General features: G+C 37.7%; 1 protein-coding gene across 1 annotated transcript; it reads right to left on the bottom strand.

The window, feature by feature from the left end:
- Positions 1–4,738: 4,738 nt before the first annotated feature.
- Positions 4,739–17,627, bottom strand: LOC134795170 (uncharacterized). Its single transcript, XM_063767001.1, has 7 exons — positions 17,444–17,627; positions 17,103–17,208; positions 16,680–16,799; positions 12,350–12,493; positions 11,532–11,658; positions 11,169–11,375; positions 4,739–5,779 (listed from the first exon to the last, which is right to left on the bottom strand). The coding sequence occupies exons 2-7, from the start codon at positions 17,160–17,162 to the stop codon at positions 4,815–4,817; spliced, it is 1,623 nt and encodes a 540-aa protein (XP_063623071.1). The 5' UTR covers positions 17,163–17,208; positions 17,444–17,627; the 3' UTR covers positions 4,739–4,814.
- Between the last annotated feature and the right edge of the window lie 1,744 nt (positions 17,628–19,371).

Here is a 19,371-nt window from a genome sequence, read left to right as displayed (position 1 = left end):
TACTTTTTTCCCAACTTTTTGTAAGCCACTGCGAAATAGAAGTTGCTTATAAACCAAAATATTAATTGATTGTATAAGATGTGTACCTAAACTCTAAGAAAAAATGGTGCCCCCGGCTTTAGTGCGACATAGAGTCCAAACTTCGTTCGCGGTAAACGTCTGACAAGTTACAGCATAATGTACAGAGCCGTACAACGCCCAGGGGCGTATTTACCCTAGGGCCATCCGGGCCATGGCCCGGGGCGCCAAGTCCCAGGGGCGGCATATGCCGCCCCTGGCCGATTGCATTTTGTTTTTCTTCCTTGACTTCTAGGGCGGCGAAACGTATATTGGCCCGGGGCGCCAAATTTCAAAATACGCCTGACAGCGCCATCTACATTCGTTTTCTAAAAAGCACAAATTTGTACACTTTACACTCAATGGATATTTTTTTAAACCATAGAAATGATATGGTAATCTCTTACAGTTGACTGCTAGAAAGTCTAGAAACTTAATCCAAAGACAGTGTTTGAGGAATGCAGAGTTGATTTAATTTTAAGAATTTGCTGTCACCGAGGCGAAGTGTACTTAGACATTGGGTTTAAACACTTAACACCCTTTTGTTTCTTGAAGATTACCTAATTATGTATTTGAAACGAAAATGTGTCCACTCATATTTCACCTAGGAGAAATATAGTTGATAGGTGGCACTGGTGGTAACTGGTGGCATATAAGGGCGTCCGGAGCGGGTGAGCGAGGTAAGGGTTGGTATTCCACCTATGCAATTTCTTTGTCCAATGTGTAATTGTGTATTGCGTCTCACATTTTGCTTTAATGAGAGAGTGAGGCGCACTGACATTGGACAGGTGGGATACCACCCTAACGCAAAATAGTATGAGCAACGCTAACTGACGCGGATGCGTGCGACGGATTTTACCTATAATAGCACCCGCGTGCAGGCACCCACGCGAAACGGACGCCCTAAGAAGAGGGATTCGGTAGTTCAAATAGTTGTTATAGGTGTATTGTTTAACGGTTCGTGAGAAGTTATTATTCGTACACTGCACTTAGTCCTAAACTAACCTCCTTTTAAAAAAACATGGCGCAGCTATTTTAAGAACAGTCTCAGTTACGTGGTATGGCTGTGGCTGTACCTACATAAGAAAACAATGTGATTAAGTAGAGATATAATAATACACCATTAATTATACAACATTAACTACTGAACCCTGTGTTGCTGTCGACTCGGTTGTAGATCACTAAGGGGCATATCATGGAGAAAGGATAATATAAAACTGACATAAGGTATTATGTACAACTAAATCTATCGTTTTCCGAAAGTCTCGTATTGTGAATCTAAATAAAACAAGTCGCTCTTGCTCTAATACGGACGTATCATTTATTTTTACATGACTGTGAATCTTTGTAAAATAATCAATGTAAGTACACTATTTGTGAAAAGTCTGTTCCTACTAATTTTGTCTTTATTTTGAATGATACTAGTTAATTTTTCGACAGAACGCGACATTAAACTTGAGGATTTTATTGTATCTAAACTTCTAAAGGCAATTATTTATAGCATTTCACGGATTCCACCTTATGTAGCTACCATACAAAACTTTTTTTATAATGAAAACCACATTTAAAATATTAAAATACTATGCAAGAAATCCAATAGTTATTAGTTAGAAATAAAAATAGTGGGAACAGACCGAAAGAAAACAATGTTATTGTATTGTTTCTGCACATGTGCATTGTGCAAGAATAAACATATCCAGTAGTCATGCCACAAATGGAAGAGCACAAATCTAGGCTCAAACTATTTTATTCAGGAATTGACTTTCAGTAAAGCATGGAGTGATTATTTTAAATAGACACCTGCTAGTAAGAATTATTAGAAAACACTTCCGTATGATCAAAAGAGACTACACATAATGATTCAACCATTGTAGTTGGTCTATGTGCCAAAAATAGTCATTTTATAAACTGACGAGTCTTTCTATTCAAGGTTTCATGAACTTAAATAAAATTATTATTATTTAGGCATTTAAAATTGTTATAATACAAAATACGATGGTCGTTTCTTAACAGCAGCAGGTGTCTATACAGACAACCATTCTGCTTTAATTACTACAATTGGTGGTAAGTGTTAATAGTTAAAATTTATTTTTTATGATAATGAACACAAAGTAGATAGGGTAGGTAAGATATAGTAGTAACTATGGGCTGCAGGCCTCGCCCGGCGGCCTTGTATATTTGTTGTATATGTCGCTAACATAACATAGTACGTAGGCAAAATCCAAAAAATATAACTATTAATTTATATTGTGGAATGACATTTTTTTCAGCGGAAACTAAAATTGTACATTAAATAAAGTATCATTTCCGGAAGTCTTTTTTCAAGTGAATCTGATATGATTGCAATATGGTCTATATTTGAAAGATTAGACTAGAATAACTTCTGCAATAATGTATTTAATAAGTGCCCTATGAATGAAATAATTATGTGATTTTTCATGTCAAAAGATACCTTATTGTAACTACACAAGGTATCTTTTGATATGCAAAGCCACAAGTTCCATTATGTATGTAGGGCAGGAATTCAGATCTCAAAAGGGAAGCTAGGAAAGATCTAAAGAAGAAAGTTCGAAAATGTAACTGTAGTCAAAACGTAATTTTCATAGATTTCGTCAGGTGACAACCAAAACTCACTAATTACTACCACAAGTTAATAGCCACAGTGAACCATATTAATACATACATAAGGTTGATTTTTGTTTTGTATTTTTTTTTAGTAATTAGTGAGTTTTGTTTGTCACCTGACAATTTTTAAATACCTGTGCCCACATTGCCTGTCCCCTTCACGCACATATTTTAACAGACTGGAGTTATTAAGAAATGTTTAACACAAGGTTGGCTTATAAAATTATAGAAATAACCCATTAAACATTTCTAAATATTCCCCTTAGATTTTTACAAAAAGACAGGGCTTTTAACCATAAGTTGTAAATAATTTATTTAATGTTCGTTACATAATTGTGAGTCTCTTTTACAGAGTAATGTAATTTGTATCACAAATCATTCTGTAGCATGCCTGTTTCCATCGTACCACACTGATGCGCTTACATGATCATTTCAAGCCTTATTAGCAAAAGTCTACAAATGGTCATGTATGCATGGTTCAAAATAAAAGCCTTAGAACCGAGATACTGAATCTTTTTACGTGTGATACTCCGCATGCTTGGAATAAATTCACCATGATAACATATTGTTACTGTGTAATAATGTTATTACAAGTACAACTAGCATCAAAGTTCACCCCTCTGTTGTACTCATTTTCAAATAAATAAGTACTTAATTTTAAATTATTTCTTTTACTTTTGATGCTAAGTGTACTTCGAGCAAAAAACTTTTGCGGTTCTAAGGCTGGGTACTCTATGACACTGTACTTACTAACGTAGGTAAACCCTAAGCCCAAAACGATGTATATGTATCATGTGCCCAGGCACAAAAATCTTTAGTGACGCCTCAACTTCTGAGGGATTCGTTTCGAATTTATTATATTAAAGCTAAGGTGTAAACATATTAATATGAACTTCTTTTGTGAATAAGCATTGTGTCGCGTCGGTACGTTTTATTAACAGCATTATGTATGTATATTACATTTTTGGATCAAAACCTTGACTTCTTATTTCTAATTACTCATCTGGCAGTGCAATTTCCTTTTTAGGTTGACACTATAATAGTTAAGTAGCTCAAAAAGTAGTGCCAATATTTTTGCCACATCGTTGAATAGTGCGTGCTACTAATTTACTAACATAACTTTCGGAAAACATGCATTTCCGTATCACAATAAATAAACTTATCCTTTGAACAACTCCTAAACTTCAATAGAAAAATTGCATCAATGGCATTAACAATCTCAGAAACACACACTAAAGGCTATGGTCGGACTTTAGCTATAAATGTCTTGTTAGAATGTACAGTATAGGTACCTATTTATACATAGAAATTGTAGTTTTTAGGTATGAAGTACCAAGTGCAAAAAGTTGAAACTTATGCAAGTACGAGTAGTAGACAGAAATATTAACCACTTTATGAACAAAAACTGTAGGTGTCGCTAGCTCATAAGACATTGAATTTTTTTTTTAACATTTTAATTCCTTTTTTTTCGTTTTTTTTTAAACAAGTAATATTAATATTTTTTGTAGAGTTGAGTCTTAATTTATAGAACATTGACTAAAAATTTGAGAAAAATTGTGTGGGTAGTTTGTCGGATAATAATTATTTTTAATAAATCTTAAAAATGACGTAAGTCGGAAACTATCAAACAAAAGAAGCTGAGACTTAGGAAAAATAATAGACACCATTAGGGGTGCTTACCACAAAAAATCGATACATACTCTAATAATAAAAGGTCGCAAATGTATGAAAGTCCGACCATAGCCTTTGTAGTGATGTAAAACAATACTACAAGTTGTAACTTGTAGTGAACACTTATAATTTGAATTCCCTATGCTAACTAGGCTTGTGCCTGCTCGGTCACTACAGAGAGCGCTCCGCTCTCGGTCAATCGGTCAAACGAACTAGTTCGGTCTTTTAGTTCCTTTAGTTTAGTTCGGTCTTTGAGAGCTGGGAATGTATGAATCGATTTTACCTTAGTTTTTTTTTCAAAATTTTTGGCAACTGAATTAGTTCCTTTCGGTCCTTGACGGGATTTCATTCTTAACAGTTCTTAGTTCATGACCGACACAAGCCTAATGCTAACTTTTAACTAACATCTTAAAACCTAAAAATTTGTACGATCTTCGTATATTTAAGACTAGAATCCGAAATCATAACACGTCATCCAAAATATTATCTATGTCACTAATAAGATCTCTCTCAATATTTTCCGAATTGGAGTTCTTTTGACAACTAGCGACTACATCAGGAACGTTCTTGATTAGACCTAGGTCGTAGTCTGATATCGTGACTTCGCAATCGTCCGCGTCATCACTCAGATCTACAACATCTACGGGTCCTACCGTTTTACTATTGTCTTCATCATAAGATAAATCTACATTTGTGCAGTCCGATATATCGATACTTACTATTTGTACTTCTGTGTCTGACTCGTCCGCCTTAGCTACTGGCTCCTTAGCCTCACTATTACTACTCCTATTTCTAATTAGTCTAGGTTTCGAGGTGGTTTCTGCCAGTTTGATTTTTTTGAACTCGTGGCAGTTGTCTACTAATTCGTCCACTTGGACCTCGTAGACGTCACTCAGCTCTGATAAGGTTCGTTTTCTGCTGACGTCGCTACTTTCACTGAGCCTCTGTTCCGGTTTAGATTGGCTAGCCGGAGGCGCATTATGATCAACCTTTTTGTAAACTATAGAATTACTTCTAACGACCTTGATGATTTTATCACCGGTAGTCGTGACAGATTCTTGCGTAGATAATTTCCTTTTTCTCAGATTGAGCGTGATGGGCGCGCTGTGGACGATGGCGTCGCTTTTTTTTCTAGCTCGGATCTCCTCCAGGGAGAGTATTTTGAAGTCGAGCGAGCTGCGGCGCTCGGTGGCCTGTTTACCTGCGAGCTCGTCGAGGGAGAGCCGGTCGTACTTGGTGGAGAGGTTGGTGCGGACGATCTTGCGATCTTTAGGGGGGTCGGTGGGGAGATTCTCGTAGCTGTAGTAGGCGGCCGCCTCGGCCTGTATGCGCTCGAGCAGCAACAGTTCCTGCGACTGCTTGTCTTGTGGCGGCGAGGAACCCGCCTTAGTGGGCGTGGAGGAAGGCGCGCTCTCGTTATCTGACTCTGCAAGAACACACAACGACTCAGTCGAATCCTTAAGAACGATCAACGATTTTCGTAATTAGTTTTGAGCCCGCGCTCGACTTCGACCAAGTTAGTTGTGTGTTCTCGCCGGTTCGATCTGAAAGTGATCGGGGGTACTCAAAAATAATTACAAAAATCATATTATGAAACTTTTTTATTTACTCGTCGGTATATTAAACACAATTTGATTAAACGAAGCCAAAGTACACGTTCCAACGAATTTCGATCGGTTCGAAAGTTTACTAGCTTAAAAGAAAGGTCTCAACACACGCGTCACTAATTAAACATATTTTGAAATTCTTATACAAAGTAAGACTAAGATTAACATAACAACAACCCCTGAATGCGAACATTTGCCGCCGGCTCCTGCCGGGGCTACTTCTACCTTCCTCACACAATACAATCGGTATAAAAACACCAAGGCGACGAGCCGCGGCCGCGCCGGTCCGAGTCACTCCGGCCATCAGAGGCCCTACTGCGAAAAACGAAAATCTAAATTACGTTATCTGCTTCTCTATCGCTCTTGCATAATCAAGCGACAGGGAGGCAAATAAAGAAATTTCGTTTTTCGCAGTAGGGCCTCTGGTCAGCGGCGGCGGCGGCTCGGCGCTAACACTTCACGGGACGATTTCACTTAACGTGAAATTTTACATTTAACAGAAAAACTTTAACATTCCAACAATTAAACTAGTGATAATTAGCCCGGAGGACCATAAAAACTATTCCTACTGAAGTCATCGAAATAGCTGCGTTCAGGAAAAGAAACCTTTTAATCCGCGCCCCTCATTATACATTAACACAACAAATTAACTTATAAATATTTTTATTGGCAAACACGGTTCTCTTTCACTAGAGCATTTTTTTTGTAGAAAATAAGAACGTTCTTTTTTTTTCTTCTCTCCATATCTTAAACTATCCCCCACCAATAGAGATTATTCTTTTATATTACTTTTAATATTGATAATTATAGTTTTATATATAAATAATGACTAGGCGTACCGTGGACCATAGACAAATTATTTTAACAGTACCTATTTCATTTCTCGTGACATTTTTTGCTATTTTTTTTTTGTAATAAATATAGGAACTTTACTCTCAGTGCAAAAATATAAAAAATAACATTACCGAGAAGGTTCCAGCAAATGATAAGTGTGAATTTGAAACGTACCGCGATGCTACGATAACGTACGGGACTAATCGGAGCCATGTCGACAGTACGGGACACTACGCTATACACGCTCAACACTGTTAGCTTTTCGTTATATGTTACCCTCCTAAATTGGTAATACGATCTTAAGCACGACAATTTTGTTATTAAATAGAGAGCACAGCAAAATAATCTGTTCCTAAGTTTCAGTCGGCAATTATGGAACTGTGCTGTCTATGTGATGTATAACTAGTTTTTTTTTATTATTTATTAGCTCTATCTAATGCTCTCGGTGCACGAGTACAAAGTACCGGCGCACGCGGCGCCCAACATCCTAAATGCTAACATACAAACGATTTAAAGGCATAAAGCTTTTTTTTTTTCTTTTTTTCTTCGCCTATATATATCAGTTACAATATTCGTGTATATATATTTTTATTTGTATTTTTATATATTATTTATCCTATTTATTATGTACTGTTCTATTATAGACAAAGATTATTAAACATCTATTTAAAAACCCTACGCCGGCGATGTCTGCCGCGCCGTGGGTCCGCGGCGGACACCGTCGCCTGCGATATTACTATACGATAAATGAAAAAGCGAGAGATATTCATGTATGAATCTAATTAGCTAAGATATGAAAGTGGTTATATTTCCTAATGTATTGCACATACAAAAATACCGACTCTGCTTTTCTCCGTCGCCGTCTTAGAAGTCGGACAGAGAGCCATAAATAAATCTTTCTCTGAGATTAATACTCATATATTTTATGCTCGATGGTATACAAATAGAACTAAACATTTTCTACGTAAGAGAACCAAACAAAACGACGCCTCAGTCGGCAGCTCAAAGTAAACCTAAATAAAACATCTCGTTAAATATAACTTGGAGCCGGTCCCGCGCCCCTCGCGCGCGACTCGGTCCAACTAACACTACATCAATAAATACTATATTAATTGACTACTGAAGAAAAAATCTAAATACATTTTTACCTTCAATCAAACAGACATTTAGTTAATAATTCGTCCCGCCACAAACTGGGAAGACAAACGAAATAAAAGTATTCTCTTCACAAGACGTCTACTAAACTAAATCAAATTGCAAAAACGCGTCCTGTAAATTATTTAAAACAATTCCCAGTTTGTTACTAACCGGGGGCAGTCTGGTCGTGTGACTACCCCACCGAAATATCGTTTATAAAGTTTTCTTTCCGCCGCTTTTACCTATTATGCATACTTTAACCCCAAACCAAGCTTACGCGTTATACTCTGGGGATTTTATTGTGACATTTATTGTTTCGTTTGCTTGGTATAACCGGCGGAAAGAGACCACTTGCGTTCTCGACGTGTGGTGTTTGTTGGCACTTGTAGTTTCTAGTTTAGGTCCGCGACGGCCATCGCTCGGTCGTACATTCTCGAAGCGCAATTTTCGCCATTTCTCGACATTCCAAAGATAGAATCTAAACCGACCATAGTGCCACACAGCACTGAGCTTCTTCCTAAAGCACAGTGATTCATTATAATTAAATTAGTGAGTGAGCTTCCGAAAGTATATAATAATTTCATTCTTATCCTACACTATTAGAGTTTCCAATTTGAGTTACATTTTACAGCGTACAAACAGTTCTTTTCATGAGCCGACTATATCATCGGTAAATATTATACTATTCACAATTGTAGCTAAACAAAGCGATTATTGAAAACTCTAGTGCGTTTATAACAATCATGAATCCGAGGGACCATCGTGTCCGCCACAAAACTAGTCGAAAACGTCGACAATAAATAAACAATAGATTATAGACTAAATTGAATCCATTTGCTAATACTTGGCGACGTTTTCGACGAGATTAAATATTAACAACAGCGCCGTTTAAGCCCCGCCATTCGATTTGAGAGGTACTTTAGCCGTGTAACTGGTGTGTTATAGTTGTTACATTACATTCCGGTCACCTTGCTAGCTATTTGCCTTTTTCTAACAAGTATACTAACAGGATTTTTAACAGACCGGTACTTTCACCAAACAAATGTGTGTCTAGTCTAGTGACAATCATAATACTGCGAAGAATAACACATTTTGTATATGTATACATAATACAAAGTACAACACAGACTTAAAATTCTATTCTTAGGTAGATATTATTGATAACTTTATATTTACGGACTATTTTAATTACATCATTGGTAATGTCTAAATAAAAATATTGTAACAACTATAACCCGGCGACAGTTACAACCAGATACTAACACAATGGGAAATCACTTAAAGGATCTAGCTAACATTTATCATACAACCATTTTATTTTGGTCATATTTATTTAAAAAATCACATTACTAAGACTAAGTTTCAATAAATGAAACGACCGCTTTTTATTTTCAATTCACGTGAGGCGGAGGTACACTGTAAAAAAAATGGTTACCCCCTGACCCTGCGATCTGTTTCATTTAATTCAAAATTAACTACAACCGAAAATGAGAGGTCCAAGCCATTGATGGACTACTTTTCATTTTCTATAAAACCATTTTCAGTAATATTACGCCACCAATTTTACATCAATTCTACTTGATCCAGTTAGTAATTTCCAATGTTAGTATTCAAGACACAGTTACAATAAAATACTACAACCCTCAAAGTCTTTCAAAACAACAGGAAGACCAAATCGCTTCATACAATTATTACAACCATTAGCAAATATTGCAATACAAGTAATTTTACAACTTACTTGATTTCTAACATTCAGGGCAAATCTGATGCCTTTAAATGGCGTAGAATTTAATCGTAACTGTATCAAAATATCTAATTAGCCAGAAAACCGAGCGATTATAAAGGGATCTATTACATATTAAGACATCAAAATGCTTATCATCTTAAAATGTAACTTTACTCTTACAAAGTCAGTATTACCGAGCGATTCGAACAATTTTTTTTTAAACAGATTCCGCTAATATTATTTATTCAACGCTAATCAAATGAATTTATACTCTAAGAAATTAAGTAATTATTTACTGTTACTTTGTTTCTTTAGCACTGGCAATATGCAAATCGCTTTTTTGGTTGTTTTGGTTCGTTCAACCGCATCTTTCTGGCTTCATATCTTAGTGTTAAAGTCAAAGACGTAATCGTGGCGTAAAGGTAGTTAGACTAGGTATTCATCCTCGTAAGACCCAAGTCAAAGTCTGCGCTTTTGAATTTGGAACCGTCTTTTATTTCTATAAGAGTTAATAACTCGAATAATTTGTACTTCTACAAGTACGCGGGGACTTCGAGGTTAAACAACGCGAGTAACAATTTTTTCTTTGACCACAATTTTTTTACTAATGCACTTTCATATTTCGGCCAGACCTACCCCTACCCCTCAGATATACTAGCGGAATTAGTGTTGGGTAGGACTCGAGTCCTTTGAGTACTCTGCTTCAAGAACTTAGTTTTTCAGACTCTTATAATCAAGTCTAAACTCGAGTTCTTTTCAACTTAAAAGACACCAGAGTCTTGTAAAGACTCGTCCAGAGAACTCTCGATTTTTTTACAAACATGCGAAATGCATTGTTTTTATGTATAAATTGTGGATTAGGTACACAAATCATACAATAACGCCTAATTTATTTACTGTTATTCAGGAAAATCCTATAAAATTGTTCACAGAGTCTTTATTTGGAGGCTCGAGTCCTTTTGAGTTGCTCTTAACCTTTTCGACGCCGTGTCAAACACAAAAGCTGTCACGCGGACGCCACGTCACCGAAGTGTCAAAACTGAAATTGAACTTTATGCATATGCACGTAGGTTTATATTGCTCTGTGGTCTGTGACCGATTAATCGGTCTTTGGCGTTGAACCTGCGGTGCGGATATATCGGTCATTGGCGTCTAAAAGGTTAAAGAAGACTCACCAAAACACTCGACTTGGGACTTAAAAGCCTCAGAAGTTTTTTAAGCGTAGTCTCTTAAAAATGAGCCGAGTTCTTCAAATTCAGACTCGAAGGACTCGAGTTCCTCAAATTCAGACCGAAAGGACTAGAGTTCCTACGTTGGTTGGTTAGCGTTGACTAAGCGGAATATTTAGAGATAACCAGCAACACCATTTTTTTAAGACTGTCAAAGACGATTTAAAACAAAAATTGTCCGATTTTACCGCTCAGTAACGCCGTCGCCCCGGGCTTAATCCCTCGCGTGCCTCTCAAATCGGTCAATCGGCAGGCGGGGTCTGTTTCAGTAGAGTCGCATACCTTCCTCGAAGTTGACGACGAGCTGGTCCTGGCTGAGGTAGGGGTTGGGCGCATCGTGTGCGTGCTGGTGCACGTGCGCGTGCGCGTGCGCGTGCGGGGCGTGGACGCCCACGTGCGGCACGCCGCCCACCAGGCGCCGCAGCGGCAGCTCCGCCCCGCCCGCCGCCACCGCCGGCAGCGCGTCCAGAATCGCGGGGTCCAGCACTACTGCAAGTGCAAGTGCAAACATGTCGATATTACTCTCACATAACCTTCAAGTCATAAATTTAGAATTGAGTTTCGACTGTTTTCTGTGATCTGATATCGCAGAAAGGGAAGGGTTAAACAGGCCTCAACGACGGGACTTTACACTTGTGGCATTACCTTGACGCTGCTGCTGCCAGAAGAGCGGGACGGGCTGCGGCTGCGGCGCGGCCACGCCCACGCTCAGCGGCGCCGCCTCCGCGCTCTCCGCCGCCGCCGTCGCCGTCGCCGTCGCCCCCACCGCGCCCTGCAACCACAGATCAAAGGGTAAATGGGCCATTTTATTTAAAATTATACACTATACTTTTTATGTTCATCATCATCATCATCATCATCATCATCTCAGCCATAAGACGTCCACTGCTGAACATAGGCCTCCCCCTTGGACCTCCATACGTGCCGGTTGGAAGCGACCCGCATCCAGCGTCTTCCGGCGACCTTAACAAGATCGTCTGTCCATCTTGTGGGTGGACGTCCTACGCTGCGCTTGCTAGTCCGTGGTCTCCACTCGAGCACTTTTCGACTTTTTATGTTAAACATTTCTAATCAGAATCACGAGCTCTTTCGATCCTAACAGCCGGGTTAGCACATGATTGGCGCTCGCGGCGAGATAGACTACCCGTTCCTCTTTAATTAACATAATTAGAAAAAGATGGGTAGTCTATCTCGCCGCGAGATACTGTCGCGCCAATCATGTGCTAGGCGGCCACAGGTGCAAATAAGTGTTCTTACATTTTTATTTCCATTCCGTTACCATTTTCCATACACTGCCTCTCTTTTGTTTCATCCATCTTGACTATTTTGCTCAAGACTGCTACTCTCTGTTTTAATAACCAGCTCCTTCACAAAATCCTAGCAATTTCACATTGCTTACCAGTTTGTGTCGATGCTCGGAGATCCTATTTTAGGGTTAAAAACAAAAACAAAGGTAAACTCACAGCGATGGGCTGCTGCGGGACAGGCTGGCTGGGCGCGATGCCGTCGGTGCGGGCGTCCGGGTTCTTGTGCATGAACGGGCAGTGCTTCTTGCGGCAGCCACCCGGCTGGTTCTCCCAGTAGCAAGGGATCTGCTTGCGGTTTTTCTGTAACCAACATTGATTATGTTAATAGAGATCATCGTCGCAAACTTTAATTTGCAGTTCAGATAGAGTTGCTAAAACAAATGGTATGCACGAACAACCAGCCACAGACTCCAGCCATAGCGAGGTGACATAGGCACTCTTTTCCTTGTAAAAAACTATTTATTGGCCACACTATTTAGTTAATTCTATACTATTATTTTAGATGTTCAAGACTTTCTCCGTAAACTTAATAATTGTTAATATTTGTAGTATTTATACATGAGTCGTACACCATTACATGACACATCTCAAATGTGAGATTGTGCTTTCATACTAAATTAGTGTGGTGACCAAAGAGTTATCTTAGCAATAGAAATTAATGATGTTGATTAATAAGTGTTCTGTAGTGTTACCATACTAAAATTTTTCCTTACACTTCACTGATTGTACTCAGCAGAACTATGAAACTTCCAATGCAAGTTTAGCAAAATATAATTACAGTTACTGCTGATATGGTGCAAAACTTCATTTATTTATGTTGGAGAGAAATGTCAACAAAGAGTCAGGATATGAAAAAGCCGCCTGGATTATTTCAGCACTTTCAGAACGAATTTTGTATAAGTAGGTACTTAAACACCGTGTTTTTATTGAATTCCGTTAACTTCGGGGTATGGTTAAGTACGTTGAAGAGAACTAAATGGCATAGTTAATTTTCAAAAAATAAATATATTTGTTTTAAGAAAAAAAATTAGTTTAAAAAGTAATTAAATGTAGCATATAGCGTTGTTGTAACACGGGCATTACATTTAACTCAACCAAACAATTGAAATTTGTGACATATCAAAGTCATTTCGAACATCGATCGACCGAGATTGTACTAAGTTTAGTAGCAAATGTATGAACTCATTCTAAACACTAATCAATATGTAAACCGGCCCTAAGGCCTTATAGGAAAAAAAATATTTTTTATTATCTCCGAAATGGAGTTAATTAGAATATCGGTGTCTTTGAGAAAGTTACTTGATTTAAGCTCAGGAATGCACCCTTGAAATTAACGGAAATAAAAAAAAACACGGTGTATATTTGTAGTTGACGAGAAATCAATTCTATAACGTAAAACCTCATAAACAGCAGAATAAATATTAATTAATAAAGTAAACAGCAAAATACTGGTAAGTATGCTAATCAGCTAGCATGACCTTATTTATTTTGTTTTTTTACTAAGAAATCGTACAAAAAAGATAAGCAGGGCCGACAGGGCCGTGTCGCATAATAAATTACAACTAATATTACAAGCGGAACTCCTTTACTAATTTCACTTATTAGAAAAGGAGTTCCGCTTGTAATATTAGTTGTAGTTTGTTATGCAACACGGCCCAGGTGGTAGTTTGTAACACAATAATACAAAGATATAACAATCATACAAAGGCAATCCTATCCCTTTAAAAGTTTAAAGGATCTCTTCCAATTAGGGCTGCCATCCGTCCGGGTTTCCCCGGATTTGTCCTAGTTTAGAGGACCGGCATTATTGTGTACAAAGTAGGTAAAAACGTTATAAATACACGTCCGGGAAATACGCCGAATGTCCGGGTTTTTTTTTGTCTTTGTCCAGGTTCGGCGAATTTAGAGACGGCAGCCCTACTTCCAATTAACCTTGACAAAACAAACTGTAATTCAAGTAACAGTCTCATAATAAATAAATAAATAATTTCTTTATTCAGACAAATACAGTCCACATTTGTTAATCTGCTACTTATAAACTAGGTTAATTGTACTTACATAGGTATACTAAAATTATGCAGGTTTCTTTTTACCCTTTATCGCATACGAAGCCAATCAAACAATTCTTTGCCGACCGGTCTGGCCTAGTGGATAGTGACCCTGTCTGCTAAGCCGATGGTCCTGGGTTCGAATCCCAGTAAGGGCATTTATTTGTGTGATGAACACTAATATTTGTTCCTGAGTCATGGTTGTTTTCTATGTATATAAGTATGTATTTATCTATACAAGTATGTATATCGTCGCCTAGTACCCATAGTACAAGCTTTGCTTAGTTTGGGGCTGGGTTTGATCTGTGTAAGATGTCCCCTAATATTTATTTATTTATTTATTTAGAAACAGTATAACAGATAATACAAACATTATGTTATTTATTTTTCACAATAAAAAATTTAATCTCTTCGGGGAATCACAGGTTTTTATGTCAACAAGCCTAGCTGTTGTACTTGCGAAATCTCATTTTTAGGGTTCCGTACCCAAAGGGTAAAAACGGGACCCTATTACTAAGACTCCGCTGTCCGTCCGTCCGTCCGTCCGTCTGTCACCAGGCTGTATCTCATGAACCGTGATAGCTAGACAGTTGAAATTTTTACAGATGATGTATTTCTGTTGCCGCTATAACAACAAATACTAAAAACAGAATAAAATAAAGATTTAATCCCATACAACAAACGTGATTTTGTGACCGAAGTTAAGCAACGTCGGGCGGGGTCAGTACTTGGATGGGTGACCGTATTTATAGATAATGGTACGGAACCCTTCGTGTGTGTGCGAGTCCGACTCGCACTTGGCCGGTTTTTTATGTAGAGTGTCATCAATGCAAAGTGTAAGGTGACACTTGAACTTGTTCGGATTATTTTGACACTATGAGCTGCGGACTCCTTTCTGAACCTACTCTTTTATGAAGTAGGAAAATTATTTAATGCTGTTGTACTTCTATTTCATTTTCAGTGTATTATTACTTGTAATAAATAAGTGACTTGAATTATTGAAGACCTAACAATACAATCAACCACCCATTAATAAATGAGACTACCTTTCCTACCTCATTTATGAAAAATTGTTAGGTACCTAATGAGGTATCAAATTTAATGACACTTGTCTTGGTAACTTTATTAGATTGACCTTTCATCAGGGAATGTCCGAAAATGATGTTATTTACTAATCTGGCCAAAACTTATGAGACACAACAATATTCTGGTTTTCCCACCACAAACACTATTGGTGTTATTCAATCAGTCCTTGTCTGTCTGTCCTTATCTGTTCTTATTTTGACATAAGTCAAAATAAGTAATACATAGTACGTTTGTACGAAAGGGATAAAATAAATTAACTAATTTATGCTTGTAAAGTTTTATTTAATAAGGGGTTATAGGGTCATTGTGCTGGCTCTAGTTTTCGTCCACTTGACGATATTTGAATATAAACCTTCATTGCTCCACAAATATGGACTTATTGCAATCCTTAATATCTAAACAATTTATCTATCTAAGTAGCACATTCAAAATGAAATTTAGTAATTGCTAATCCGTCAAGTGGACGGAAACTGACACTGGATGGTAAACTGACGCAATTACCCTATGTTTCTCAAGCAGAATTAATAAAAGCTGAAGCATTTATCTCACATATAAATATACCTATGGTTACTTGTAATGCTGGCTTATTTGATACCAGTGGTTTAAAGTCAGTAGTTGCAACTATGTCCACTAGTTAATGCAAGTTTAATCCGTGGAACCATAATTTGTTTGTATGTTGGAACTGAGTACATGAACCCAACACATTGTCAAAATAATAACAAAAATAATCAGTTGTATAGATTGTATACTGTGTTAGAACATAGATCTGCCGTGATAACAACATATGCAGTAATCGCAGTTGAAAAGTCATGCAATTGTTTATCTTGTTCTCTTTGATTAAGTTCTTTATTTAAATGATGATTTTTCATACAAGTACTGCACATACAATACGCAGGACAGAGATATAGGTAGCTACATCTATGTATATTATTAACCGATTTGTTGCGTGTTCCATTTTCGAAAACTGTGGCGACGAACAATTATTTCATGACACGACAGGCGTGCCTTACACCATAGAATATGATGGCACACCTATCATGTCATATGCCACACGTTAAAAACATTGATGACACGCCTATAGTGCCATCTGCACCGAATCGGTTAAATTTGTACTATCACTACTATAAGGGACTTATGCCTGAAATAAATTCAATCACACAAATGAGGACAACATTTTGTTTCAACACTTATACCTAGGTGGATAGCAGTCCCAACCAACACAGCAAAAGAAAACTTCTAGGAATTTTTTGGCTAGCTAATATTGGGCCTATGAGATTGAAGGGGTTAAAGCACCCAGTACACATGCATTTTTCAGGAATAAGCATTATAAAGGACTTCATGTTTGCACTTACCCTTAGCTCCATGTGGCGGAGTTTGCACCGTTTGTCCATGCACTTGCCCTGCTGCCAGGCCGAGCACATGGTCTCGCACCCCAGGGCTGAAGGCTCATGTCGGAACACACAGTTGTCCCCCTGACACATTATGTAATATTTAGCATCGTTATCTAATCACCTGATTGATGTAATCATTTTATCTGTAAGCTATAGTACAGTTTTACAGTATAATGCATAATTTCAATGTTGATAACAGTTCATCACAAAAAAGAAAGAGATTCATAGATAGAGATAATAGAATATCCTGCTCTGTCGTACACCAAAAATACTGATAAATCTAAGACGATCAGTAGAACTTCAATTGTTTGGGATATGCTAATAGGCCTGGTTTAACTACCCTACAAAAAATATAACAATTAGAAGATCAGCAAAACGCATTACCTTGGTGCATGTGGAATAATAGTAGAAGTAACAATCGTTGAATTTTCTTGGGGACTCCATGGTGATCTTCCGGCGAAGGTCTGCGAGTTACGCGAACACCATGTACCTAATGCCGACACACGAAAACAAGAGTTATTTTAGAAACACAACCCAATCTGAGCAAAATATACCACAAAGAATCGCAACGATTTTAATTTGAGAATAACACGTGGAATTAGCCTACAAAATTGGATTTTTTTGAGAATTTTCCATTTTGACAATTCGTAGAGCACGTCGCGGCTAAACAAGTTCCAAATTAAAAAGTTACAATGCATTGATCCATTTTCAAACACGTTACTCACCGTGCACTGGTCGAACTAAAATTAATTAAATTAAAACAAATATCTACACAACCGAGCTATCTAACACAAAATAATACGAAAGTCAAGTCACTATTGGAAAGACGTGTAGATATGGCGGACTTTCATTTCATATCCACCCACAGACTTTTTTCATTCGTATTCACTCCTTTATTACCACGTTGTCTATGATTACTCTATTGAATGATAGGGACGTCCTTTATTATCTAAACATTAGTGTCGACTATCGATATATTTTTTATTGTCATCACTGATCCATTTTTTGCATCATTTGCATGTTGTGACATAAAATCCTGATAGGTTCATAACGGCCTATTACAATCATGGATGTTCACGTGACATTTTTAGATTCATGCCCTTATCGTTCAGTATACTTATATGGTGGTTATAAACGACGTAATGCATATAAAATTTGCCACTGACAGTGACCGCATACACCTTTCTACTCACCTCAATGTAACATTGATCTGAAAGCAGACATATTATAATCGGCTATCTATACTATAGTACGATTCATTGTTAGGCAGGGTGAGGAACGGGCACACGGTACCTACTTACATTAATTGTAAGATTAAAATGTGTCACTAACGAAATTGATCCTTTATTGGTCTTGAATAAATTTGATTTAATTTATTTTTATTTAAATAGGCACGCGGCCCTATTCTAGATTCTAGAAGATAGCTTACAACTACGATAATTTAATAAAATTGCAATAATGTTACTAGAGTTAGACCAAGATAATTTTGCAGCGATTTTGATAGCCCCGACTGTGCAAGTGTTATTTTAAACGTCAAACTTCTATTAAACTATGACGTATAAATAAAAGTTGCACAATCTGGGCTGTCAAAATCGTTGCAGAGTTTTCTTAATCTAACTCTATTACGGCAGCGCAGGGGTATTCATAAGATCGACAGACTTTCTTTACTAGCGTGAACAACACTACATTAGCGTGAACAACACTAGATTACCATAGACCTAAAAATCTACTTCTACTTTTTTTCTTATTAAGAGCAGCGTACACGCTCGGAAAAATTACGTACTGCCTGGGCTATAACCGCGAAAATCGAAGTTCGCAAATTGCGGGCATTTTTCTCTGTCACTCTAATTACTCCTTCATTGGAGTAAAAGAAAAAGATCCCCGCAATTTTCGAATTTCGGTTTTTGCGGTAGCCCCTCTGACTAGGTGTAGTACGTATAGTGGTCGAGTGATCATAGTGCATAATATTGCATTTTATAAAGTTAGCCCCCATTCACACGACAGCTTTTTCAACGCGCGTTAAAAAAGCGTTTGAATGACACAAATGGATACGTGTTTCACACGACAGCGGTGGCGCTTTTTATCAAGCGTTGTTGGATTTTCGACTTTAAGCCTTGGACGTTAAGTCGAAATTAGAGTGCGGACAGATTCAAGCGCTTTTTTAACGCGCGTTGAAAAAGCTGTCGTGCGAATGGGGGCTTATAGTTCGGCCAGGGACTGTCTCATTTCAAACATAGACAAAGATAATCATACTGTTTTTTTCTTACGCTAGTACCAACACCCTAAGGCCCCATTCGCAGGACAGCTTAAAAAGCGTTGCGTTAAAACCCGACGTTGGCGCTTTTTTACCGTTTCCAATATTTGTGTTCATATGAACGCTTAAAAATCACTTGTGAGTCGTAATGCCACGTACGCATCTCAGCAAAGCCATACTTTATTTGCTATTACGACGTATTATTTGAATATAGCTTGAATATTTCAGGAATTTGTAAGCATAAGTTGACATTTTTAAGGTGAAACTAATAATAATCTTGACGATTGACACCAAAAATTGACACTTGACAGCCAACTGACAGCAGCGCCGGCGCTTTTTTAACGCTTGTGAGAACAGATACACGGAGTTCCGTATGCTCTATTCAATTTGACGCCAACG

The sequence above is a fragment of the Cydia splendana genome, chromosome 11 (assembly GCF_910591565.1).
Source record: "Cydia splendana chromosome 11, ilCydSple1.2, whole genome shotgun sequence".
In the NCBI taxonomy this organism is placed as follows: Eukaryota; Metazoa; Arthropoda; class Insecta; order Lepidoptera; family Tortricidae; genus Cydia; species Cydia splendana.
This window is presented reverse-complemented; position numbering and strand designations above follow the sequence as displayed.

Excerpts from the sequence above, each read along its gene's own strand:
- LOC134795170 (XM_063767001.1), bottom strand. The coding sequence starts at position 17,162 with ATGGAGTCCCCAAGAAAATTCAACGATTGTTACTTCTACTATTATTCC. Across the intron at positions 16,800-17,102 it reads ATTATTCCACATGCACCAAG|GGGGACAACTGTGTGTTCCG; the intron begins GTAATGCGTTTT and ends ATAATGTGTCAG. Across the intron at positions 11,659-12,349 it reads TCCCGCAGCAGCCCATCGCT|GGCGCGGTGGGGGCGACGGC; the intron begins GTGAGTTTACCT and ends CTGTGGTTGCAG.